The 12,068-nt window shown below is 41.5% G+C and overlaps 1 protein-coding gene across 1 annotated transcript; it reads left to right on the top strand.

Annotated features, from left to right (window-relative positions):
• The first annotated feature begins 5,757 nt into the window (after positions 1–5,757).
• On the top strand, positions 5,758–11,266 carry LOC121195449 (nuclear receptor subfamily 5 group A member 2-like). The gene is made up of 6 exons (XM_041058924.1): positions 5,758–5,868; positions 6,955–7,096; positions 8,088–8,704; positions 9,155–9,274; positions 10,212–10,359; positions 11,013–11,266. Exons 1-6 carry the CDS (start codon positions 5,767–5,769, stop codon positions 11,264–11,266), a joined length of 1,383 nt encoding a protein of 460 aa, XP_040914858.1. The 5' UTR covers positions 5,758–5,766.
• Positions 11,267–12,068: the final 802 nt, after the last annotated feature.

Below are 12,068 nucleotides of genomic sequence, written 5' to 3'. Positions count from 1 at the left end.
GGAATCTCAGCTTGTTAAATCTGCCACTGCACAGGATTTCTGTATGAAGGAGCAGAGCTTAGGAAACAGAGCTGAGGGCCAAAGTTCCCACACACATAAGGGATAAGTAAATTATGACAATACTATGGGAGTAAACCTGTGTTGTTTAGTGCAACTGAAATGGACTCTGGCTGGTTTTTCCCCTTCCCCTCTTACGATTCGTTTGGGCACATCTGAACACAGCAATTGTCCAGTTCCTTTCTCAGGTAGAGCTTGTTTCCATAAAACAAGGTGAGTGGATGCTTGAATAACTGGAGGGCTGAGGGCACAGGTAACTCAACAGACATGAGTAATAAAAACAAACAGATAAACAATCTTCAACACAAGAACGTTATTTAACAGCAGGGTCGGCCAACGTGTCTCCAATGAACGGGGTCAGACGAACTGGTGATGAGTGGACTGAAGAACTGGTCTTAAATTCATCCTGGAGCTGGGTGGAATGATGACTTGTTTCACAAAAGGTGTGCAGGTGAGTTGGCAAGAAACGTGACATCCCCACGCTCTGTCCTGACAAAAACCTGACACACACACACACACAACAGACAAAACACACATATGGGGACAAAAACCACACACACTTGTGCCAGGGGACGCAGCACAAACCCTACCTAAACCCTAACCAGCCACAGGTGGCCAAACATTTCCATATAACTGTTATGGTGTCATTGTGTGGCCTGGGATATTGTAAAGAAAGGTGCGCTCAGTGCTGCTTTGTCCTGATGAGGGTCCAGATGATCTGTAGACAGTTTTTGTGTGTGTATGAGTGTGGAATACGTTCTGGAAAATTAATCTTTGTTATCTATATCCAACTAACATTGGATATCCAACTATATATATATATCCAACTATATCTAACATTTGTTACACATGTGCAGTGGCCAGGTCCAACATCATTATGACTTGTCCTCTGGGTCCTCCTAACTGGTTGGTTAAGAGAGTGTATTTGTGTCTTGACACACATGAACCCCTCTGTTTTCTGAAGGTTGCAGGTTCCCATGGCTCTGTTCTGTGATATTTTTCATTTCAAAGGCAAAAATCTTTGCCTAGAGGTGGTTCTATCTTGCTGCAAATCTCACCCGGTATTTCTGCGCTGAAGCATTCTGAGAAGCACCTAAGTGGGATTTAGAGGAGAAAATAGGAACCATGTATATTTAGATGGAATAGCATAGCATGCAGTCCGACTTTCACCGGTTTGCTCTGTCAGAGAAAGTTAGAAGTAATTTAGAAAGTCAGAGAACCTCAGATGGTCTGTGATCAAAAACTCATCTCTCTCTCCTATAAGACGATGTGAACTTCAAAGCCGAAGAAAAAAAAAAACCCATAATCATTGATTTTTCTATCATTATTCTAACAAACTGGACAAGTCCAGGGTGGATGGTTCACATTTACAAGGACATTTACCTTAGAATATCAACATCTATTGCACATGTCTGTGCACTGTACATACAAAAAACCTTTAATGTTTCACATTCAGATTGTTAGAGTGTCTACCCCAGGGGGTCGGCAACCCGCGGCTCCAGAGCTGCATGTGGAACCCTATATTTTTATTTTAGCTCTTTCGTTTTTTTAAATGTTATTCCAAATTTGAAGATTATGGTGATCTTGTAACATTAAAATAAAACGTTTTTAATTTTTTGTCGCTCAAAATATGCGTCACAACCGCCGATGTGCGACACCCGGCGCCAATATTTTCAGATTGACAGTTGACTGCACGCTCCAGTATACACGCGATAAAGTGATGGCGGAACACAGCAGCAGACGGCAGGTGGATCGTTTGGATTTTTATTTTATAGAATAGACATTGAGTATTTTATTTGAAAGTAAGCATCAACCAAGCGTCTTTTTCGGAGTTCTGAATCTACAAAGTAAACGCATGTAAATAATTTGTGAATTGGACAAGCATCCATCACAATGTGTAAAACTGAGACTATATCATCTCCAGAAAAATGATAGAGTTGATCAAATTCTTAAAGCCACCATACGTTTACATTTCCCTGACCTATCGTGGCCGTTGAAACATAGTAACAGCTGTCTCTCAGAAGCAGGGGCCTGAGTTTGACACAGTCAGTATTTGTTTCTTTAAACCAAACCTGAACCATCAGAGGTGGAAGAAAAGAAAATGCCGCACCATTTTTAGGGGTCATGTTTATTTTATTATTATTATTTTTTTCATTTCAATATAAAGATTTATAGGAAAAACCAATGCAGTAATAATGATTCCTTTGATTCAAGGATTCAGGGGGTTTATTGTCATTTCTATTACATATGTACATGTGAATAAAAACGAAATTGGGTACTGAGGGCCTGGTAAAGTCAACAAGAACAGGTAATATCAATTGATACGCCTAAATATTATAAATACAACAACAAGAAAGTTGCAATAAAAAAAAAATATAATAAAGAAATAAAAATTGAAATATAAAATATAAATATAGACATGTAGGAGGTAGTAAGGTAACAAAAAATACAAACTACAAGGCACCTAATCACGCATGTGTGGAGCTGTTGACCAGTCCATTCCTAAGGTCTGAAAACTATCATGTGAGGACATCTTATTTTCTAGGTGCTCAGGTGGTGAACAGCCACTGCTCAGTCTATCAAGTGATATTTAAAAAAAACCACAACAAAGACGTACAACAGTGACATCTTCACTGATATTCATATTAGCTTGTTCATCCCCCATATGTAAACTGAAGAAATTGAAGTTATATGAATATATGTACCACAGTACACTGTATTAACTGTTGTCCATCATGTGCTTCAGCTTTCAGTTGGTGTTCAAGATGTTGTTTTTACAGGTCAGTTCACCCAAATCACCCAAAAACTTTTTTTTCTCCCTATTTCTCGACACAGAATTTTCAAAAACATGGATGACAAGCAAACTTTAGAGGTAACTGTCCCTTAAACTTCCTGTTTGCACACAGTTTCCAGATTTCTCCACACGTGTTCTTTGGAGAATGAACATACTGAAATCACATAAAGTGCTCAACGGGTGGTGATAACACAGTGCAACTGTATGGCAACTATTATTGTCATATTATAAAATGACGATCAAGTGATAAATGTAGTCACAGCCTCCAGGAGTTTGAATATCATTTATCTAACACAACTGTGGCGACCCCTGCTGGTGCCCGCTCAGCAATGTTCTTCTGTTTCATCTCCTGACCAACAAGATGCTCATCAGAGCCTTAAGGTGTTAATCAGTCATTAATGTGTTGTGTAGTGTTGCCTTTTTCACCCACAACAGAAACAGGGGAATCTGCTGTAGTCGCTTCTTATGGCCATTCCTATGAGACTATATTTCTATATTTCCACCATGGTGCATACACAGAGCTGTTCTGTGGCCAGACTCATCTGCACCAGTGCTCACTAAGGGAAAGGGGGATTCAGAAAATGTAGTTTCCCTGCCCAGTCTTCTTCCATCCACACTGCATATCCTCTGCACTCAGTCTCTGCGAGCTCAGCGTTGATCTCTTAGCAGTTCTTCAGGCAGAGTTTAATCCTTTCGGCATCACCTGTGCAAAGCCTTTGAGATGGCACAAAAAAAATCTGGAAGTTGGTTCTTCTAAAATAAAAAGGCTGTACGATCACCAGGCTGAACGTTGCCAGTTCAGCCCTGGAGATCACGAGAGCCGGTTCTTATGGCTTGGCTCACTAAAAAGAGCTGGATCTTTCCCAAGTGGCTCCCCCAATTTTTGAAATTAATTTATTACCAAAATAATGTACAAATTATGTGTAAAATGAATTTACTAATCTACAACACATACATGATATCAAATGTTTATTATTTATATGGCTTATTGTATATACTGTGTATACTGTGCAGGTTATTTGTAGAGCTTGCTCATTATGAGATTTTAACCTTGCATACTCTACACTCTGCCTTTGTATTATGGATGTAATTGAGATTTCGTAAGGTCACTCATTTTCTCACCTTTCCAACCTGTTGTCTCCATAGGGGCTGCTCTCTCTCTCTCTCTTTCTATTGGGTCTCCCTCTCTCCTGTTTCTCTCTCTCTCTGTGGTGTGTGTTGTGTCTGTAACCCCCCCGTCCCTCCCCCTCCTACTCAGTGAGGACACACCACACATCATGTAGTTGACCAATCACGTGCGGCTTGAACAGAAAAGAAGAAGAAGAAGAAAAACAAAAGCGGCTCTGGCTCCCAGGCAGAAGTCGGCTCCAAGTTTGCTTCAAAGAGCCGACTCTAAGAGTTGCTTCATCACACATCACTAATGACAAATCATCAAAACCCTGAGCAAAAGCTAGAAAACATGAATTAAAAAAAAAAATCTAAAACTGTAGGCATGATATTGATCCAGCGGTTTTTCCACCAAAGTGCTTTGTCTTTGATTGAATGACTGATTTCAGCCACAAGAGGTCAGCAGAGCACAGGTTTAAAGTGCCCTTGTGATGTTCACCTGTTAAAATCACAGGCACTAAGTGCACTAAGCCCCACCCAAGTGAAAACTCTTGTGCAGGTGAATACATCAGTGTAACTTCAAGGTTTGTTCCTGCTCTTAACTCACTGCATTCCGCTTTAAACATTTAAACAACTGGAGTTCCACATCTGAATGAAAACTGTCAGTGGGCCAGGGTGGATTAGAGTCTCCTAAAGCTTTTTTTCCCTTCTGTTGTCAGAACAACATCACCATAAAGATATAGATGTAGATATTAACATGATCTAAAATTTAAAGTCCTTAAAATTAGTTTTATTTTTTCGTTTGAGTGTCAGAGCTTCTGCACTCAAAAGAAAACATCCCTCAATAAATCTACTTCTTTAAATTTACACCTTTCTGTGCCTGTGTGATTTTGTTGTCATATAATTGTCATCATAGCACAGCCAGTGGATTTTGTTACTGGACCAGGTGAGAAGAAAGGGGGGGGCAGCAGAACCAACTGACCTAAAGCTGGAGGGGGGGGGACCTCATCTGGTGGTCCTCCACACACCCTCTGGCTCAGTCTCTGCACAGTCTCATTCGGTTTCATTAGTAAATTGGCAGAATAGTAATTTTCTCCAGATCACACATCTGGAATGATCTGTGGTATGAAGGTTGAGTTCCTCCTATTTGGACAGCGATGTCCAAATGTCCTCATGATGTGAATGGTATTTTCAAGCTCAGTACGGATGAATCTCTCTCTGTATTTAAAGGGTTACTCCAGAAATTCAGCGGTGCTGTCCCTCCCATTACATTGGGGAAGTAAAGCAATAAAATAATATAAACCAAACCAATATAAAAATCTAAATTTATTATGTGAAAAAATATGAAAATCAGACTGTGACTACACCTTGAAAATTAGACAACCAGTCTGGAAATATACATTAACTGTTATACAGCAGAGCATTAGAGCTTCTGTACACAAACCTATAGAAACAGGTGAGGTCAGTGACTGGACACGCTCATTGGCTGGAGATTCAGACCGGGTCAGAGAGCCGCGGGATCAGGACCCTCACACCGTCACGTACACACTCAGCGTTTCCACCAGCTGTTCACTGAACACTCAGCAGATACAGTATTCAAACCAAGGCCGGACCCTGATCCAGCAGGTGAGATGCTCACGGTCTGATGCGGTAACAGTTGTCTGCTCTGCACAGATATTTTCCAAAGGGGCTGATTCAACTTTTCCATTTCTTTATGTGCTTAAGATCTAGTTTTTATATAGTCACTGTAAGTTGATTGAAAAGGAAACACGTTAAAGTTGCCTTCTTTTTCATGTCAGTTTTCCAGAATGGAGTACGGACACGATGTGGAGTTGCAGGAGCCTTGTCCGGTCTGCGGAGATAAAGTCTCTGGATACCACTACGGCCTGCTGACCTGTGAAAGCTGCAAGGTAGATTTATTTATTTATTTTTTTATTCATTCAGTCATTTTTGATTCATTTTCTAATTTTACCGATGCGGTTCTCGTATCTGGACGGTATCTTGTGCCGAGGTCTACCCGCCAGTTCAGAACTACATGCCCCTAAGTCTCTCAGGTACGCGCACAGCCCATACACTATATATTGTACGGATTTCTGAAGCAAAGTAAAACAAATTTAATCTTCTTTGTCGTTTTCTTCAGCGATAATAAATGATCTGAATTTATTGGAGTATTTAAATCATTAGTTTTAATTAGACTCTAGTGGCAGCTGCATTTCCTGATCTCAGGAAACCAAATTCCCTCTGTCGAGCCAAAGCAGCCTGCTGTGAAAGTTTTGTCTCCACTGTATGAATTTCACACATTTTTTATAATGACCCAATTTGAACTCATGTAGAAGATGTATTACTCAACAGCTGCAGTCAGTTCTGGAATCACATATCATATCATCCGGTAAACAGGTTGACATCTGAGCCTCGCTTTACAGTAACACTTTAGTGTAACTGTTTGAAATGTTATGTATCAAAACGGTAATGGCACCAGAAACCAAACTTTGTGGAGCCTCTGGGCTCAAATAGGAGCTGGATTTGAGTTTGTTGTGAGCTGGATCTACGCTATCCCCAGTCTTTGTCTAGTCCAGTGCTTCAGTGCTTCAGACCCTGCATATAAAAATATGAATGTATCACTTTTCTGTTTAGAGTATTCAGTTTAAATGTATATTCTTCTGCAAGAATTATTCTTTCTTGTACTCAAATGTATATGTTCTTAAATATACAGTATATGATGAGGAAAGACACCTAGTAATTTTTTTAAAATGCCACATACACTATGATTAAAAACACGATACACATCCCGCGATACACAAAGGTCTGAGAGGACAATCGAGCACCAGAATTATTCTTCAGATGTTGTGTTCTGTCCTGCATGCTGTGCCAGGTACACAGGCCCAGTCTGCTTTAATTAATTTCTGTCTGACAAAACAGACATGAGCCAGTATAGACAGACATAGAATAGAACTGCCTTCTGTAAGTGGATCCTTCATTTTCACCAACATTTGCAGGGGTTTTTCAAAAGAACAGTTCAAAACAACAAGAAGTACATCTGTGCAGAAAAGCAGGAGTGCAGGATTGATAAAGCTCAGAGGAAACGGTGTCCCTACTGCAGATTTCAAAAGTGTCTTCGTGTTGGCATGAGACTGGAAGGTAAGGATGGCATCTTTTTGTACATTTGTAGTACCTGCAAAGTTAATGTGAAATAAGTGAACAGCTGCTGTGTGGAAAGCTTTGCACTGACACATATGTTTTCCTGGCGTGACATAGGATGTTCCAGATATCTAACTGTATCCTGCATCATGTAGTGTCATGGAGCTACAGTAGACAGTAGAAAGACAGGACAGAAAATCTGGTCTACATTCATCCTCTTGCCAGAGAGAGCAGGAGGAACATAGCACAGTGCAGGTTCCATGCATAACAGCAAGACTAAAAATAATGAGAAGATAATAAAAGGACTAATAAGACTAACAACAACAGTAGTAAAAGTGATAATAAGACTAATAATAATAATAGTAGGTGGCCCACAGCCATCCAGACTCTGCTCTGGAGGTAGATGAACCTATAGAGAGACGAGAAAGGACAGAACTACAGCTGAGTTACTTCCTCCCTTTGCTCTCATGGATTCAACAAAATGTTGGAAACCTTCCTCTGAGCTTCTGCTCTATGTTGACTTGATTCATCACATCATTCAAGCTGCCAATTTCCTGTTCTACCACATCCTAAAGGTGTTCTACTGGATTCAGGTCTTGAGACTGGGCAGGCCATTAGAAGACGTTAAACTGTGGCCATAAAGGGATAAACATGGTCAGCAACAATACTCAGACAGACTGTGACATTCAGACCATGATTGATTGGTATTAAGGCCCAAAGTGAACCAAAAAAACATTCCCCACACCATCACACCACCACCAGCAGCCCGGATTGTGGACACAGCTCTCTCATCAGCAAGGTGTGGCCGTCCACAGAACCCGAGATTCCATTTCTTTCCCCAGTCTGATGTTTGATTTGAACATTAAAAAACAATGGGTCCTAAAGATACGGAACATGGTGTATGTCAGTCATAATGTTTTTAGGAATCAGGAAACAGAAGGTATTATCTGTCCGAGAGAACTGTTCTAAACAAATTGACTTTTCTCCTCAGCTGTTCGTGCAGATCGGATGAGAGGGGGCAGAAATAAGTTTGGCCCCATGTACAAGAGAGATCGTGCCCTCAAGCAGCAGAGAAAGGCTTTGATACAAGCTAGTGGATTCAGACAAGAGAGCGGTCCTCCACCTCTGGTCCCCTCAACCCACTTGAGAGACTTTACCTTTGCTGGTGGCCTCAGTCCAGATACCATCCTTCACAGCACAGCACTGAATGACTGCACCAGCTACCATCCTCCATCACTGTGTCCCCTTCTGCCCTCAAACTCGCCTGGTGCCACCCAGTGCCAGTGCTTCTCCTTTTCAAACTGGACAATCAAGTCGGAGCAGTCCAGCAACTGTGCAAGTTCACCAGGCTACGCCAACTCAGACGAGTTCTACCGAAGCTCTCCACATGCTCCCAAGATGCCTCAGCTCGTGATGGAGTTCCTGCTGTGCGATCCAGATGAGCAACAGCTGCAGAGTAAGATCACTGTTCGTCTCCAGCAGGAGCAGACTAGCTGGAGGAAACACGGGAACCCCAGCACCTTTGGGATGATGTGCCTCATGGCTGACCAGACCCTGTTCTCCATCGTGGAGTGGGCTCGCAAATCCATCTTCTTCAAACATCTCAAGGTAAGGCCATCCCTGGTGATTTTGGTTTACCAGCTGCTGCTCCTGTTCTGAATCAACTTAAATGGTTTCCAGTTAAAGGTGCAGTGTGTGTACTGTATGTATTGTACGCATTCTTAGCGGATTTTTTTTTTTTTTTTTAAATGATGGAACCCGCGTCATTTACATCAGTGTTCACTTGTTAGCAGTCATCTTCTTTCCTGTCTTTGGTACATTGCTGCCACCTGCTGTAAATCATTGGAGCAGCGTGAAACCACAGTCGTCAAACACTCAAAATCATTATCAATAACTGGTGGAAAACAAATCTGTGTTTGCGCCAGAGGGTGCTGTCAATATCACTGTTCCAGGAGAACATGGAGGTGAAAGGGTCTTGTTCTAAAATGCAGATCCATGATGAGCCTGATATGACCTGTGTGTTCACAAATTGTTTTTGCTCTTTTTTTCTGCTCCAAGGTGAGTGATCAGATGAAATTACTGCACAGCTGCTGGGGTGAGCTGCTGATCCTGGACATCATTTCCAGACAGGTCCTGTACGGCAGAGAGGGCAGTCTGCTCCTGGTCACCGGGCAGGAGGTGAGATGTTTTTTTCATTTAGATCTAGATATCATGGCATCCATGTTAGTGCCTGTTAATGCCCCTTTTTCAGGCAAACAGTAGAATTTTAATACTATTCTTCAGTTCAATCAGTCAATTTCTCACATTATAGATGCAACATCTCTCTCCTTTGGGGTGTCATGACCTGAAATATCTCTTAAGGTGTTTATTCCCAAAATACAGTATGATAAATGTCTTTACAGGACCAGGGGGATTAGGGAATGATTAGCTTTCATGTGACCACACAGTTTCCAACGCTGCAGTTGAGCGTGATGTGTGATTAAAAATAACAAGTTAAAGGAAATTCCTCCAACCATATTTCCTCCTATATTTCCTGGAATTTACAGGTGTTTCGTATGTTGTGTTACAAGTTTACAGACTGCTCAGCAAACTGTAAAACAAAGATTTGAATGCTTTAATTTGATATCTTTTTAGACTGACTTTATTTTACCCCCCCCCCCAAAAAAAATCACTTGTCAGGATTTTTCTCTGTGTTTGTTTGTGTGATACTAATTTCTCCATACACTCAAAACACAAGGTACACACATATTGTAGTTATGTAACATTACTTCTACTCTACACTACTTTCTTTTGGCTTGAAATGTCTTTTAATCAGCAAAGATTTCTGTCCTTTTTTCAACATTAAAGAAGTTTCGTCCCAGTACTGTTTTCTTTCCCATCCCCAAAGGTTCACACTTTTTCCCCTCAGTGACCATGAGCGAAATATTGTCCAGAACCTGGGCTCCTGATGGGGTCACCACAGGCAAACTGCTGACAGATGAGAGGTCAGGTGGTCATCTTGAACCGGAACGCAAGGGCTCACAATTGTGGCCAATACTGAGTATAGTGCTGTTATGTAGTACAGAGTGACTTTAATGACCACTCCTGATGTCAGTACATGGATTCTTTGGTTCAGGTACAGCTGACAGACATAGCCCCTGATAATGGTCCTACCTTGGTCAGCTTGGTCCAGAGAGGGCAGGAGCTGGTTGAGAAGCTCCACATCCTAAAGGTGGATCGTCAAGAATTTGCCTGTATCAAGTTCCTCATCCTGTTTAACCCAGGTTAGTGACAGCTTTTCCTGTTTATCCATAAAGGTTCATAAAGTCTTGGAGATCCACGCAAATTTGGATTCCTGGTGAACTGTGACCTTCAGCTGAAAATATCTCATAATTCCAACATGAGAACATTTCCAGGGGCACAGGATCACCATCTCAAGAACTGTACCTGTGTCTGGACCAAAGGATCCAGGGTCTAGATACAGTTCCTCAGCCCTTCATCATGGTGTCAAAAAAAGTTCCCATTGTGGGGATAGTAGGCTACTTTACGGTGGCTGAACAGCTATCAAGGTAGAATTTGCTGTGCTTGTCTACAGCTCATTGACAATGACTTTTGGCTCCCAGTACCTCAGAGCCAAGAAGTCAAAGACAGAACTTTATTTGTTTCATTGTGGGGAGGTTCTAAAGCAGAAATAACTAATGATACTCCCAACAAACAAACTCTCTTGCACTCAGAAGATTATCCAACATAGGGACAGATGCTCTGGAGATTTGTGTAGGGGCTCCAAAATTCCTGAAACCATTTGGCCTAAAGGGGCTCTCTAAGGTGGTGCCTCAACAACTCACCAGTTCTCCACTCCATGATATGTAAAACTTTTGACAACCTTTGCTCGATGTGTATTTACAAGTTGTTGCTTTCCCTGTCCCACACTGACTAGATGTGAAAGAACTTGAGGAACATCAGCTCATAGAGAGCGTGCAGGAGCAGGCCGAAGGAGCCCTGCTGGAATACACACTGTGCAACTCTTCTCAGTACCTTGGACGCTTTACTCATCTGCTGCTATGTCTCTCTGAGCTACGCTCCCTCAGCAGCCTTGCTGAAGACTACCTGTACTGCAGACACCTGAGTGGTGAGGTGCCGTACAACAGCCTGCTCACTGAGATGCTCCACGCCAAGTGCACCTGGGCGTGAAGACTCAGAGACCGCGACCATCTGCACGTTAGCATTTAGAAGCACTAAGCTGTGATGAATGTACAATACAATGAGCTTATCTCTGATGTTTTTCTGTGCTTTAAGACTGAATTTTAGCAATAATATGCAGTACAACACGTAATATTATAAATGGGAAAATGTGACTGATCCACTGATCCGTTTAAATGAGTAACATTTTACTTAAAGGATCAATTGGACCACAAATCCAGCATCTGATGAAAAGTTTGACAATAATTCAATTTTTATCTCTGTGCATCTTGTACAGACTTTTCTTCAAAGCCAAGTATTAGTTTGGTTATAAATGGTGAAATACTTCTGAGCTCTGGTTTAAGCTGAACATCTCAGCATCTCAGTGAAATTTAGCACAGTCTCCCTGTTGTTTTCGGACCCATTCATTCCAGCATCCATAGGTCAGATCTGTGGGTGGGATGGAGTACTGTGACTTTCACACTGTCATTCTTGATATTATCACAAGGTGGCACCAACGTAAATGAGATTTAGATCCCACACTTTAAAACACAATGCAAATTAAAATAAAAGTTAATTATAATGGTTCAAGTTGTGATTCAGTCAAAACTTCAAGCACAATATTTTGGCACCATGGGGGGGTAAGCAGAAACCAGCCGTAACACACAGCAGTGAGATATTTTGTTTTAAGTCAGTGTACACATCCAGCAGGTGCTGAGCAATGCTGCCATTTATTAGAACTGTGTTTGTGCTCCCCTGATAAATGGAAGTCCAATATTCACTCTCCTTTAGCTCTGATTTGGTCTCCATGAGC

This window comes from Toxotes jaculatrix, chromosome 16 (assembly GCF_017976425.1).
Source record: "Toxotes jaculatrix isolate fToxJac2 chromosome 16, fToxJac2.pri, whole genome shotgun sequence".
Lineage (NCBI taxonomy): Eukaryota > Metazoa > Chordata > Actinopteri > Toxotidae > Toxotes > Toxotes jaculatrix.
The sequence above is the reverse complement of the archived record's forward strand: the minus strand, read 5'-3'. Positions and strand labels throughout refer to the sequence as shown.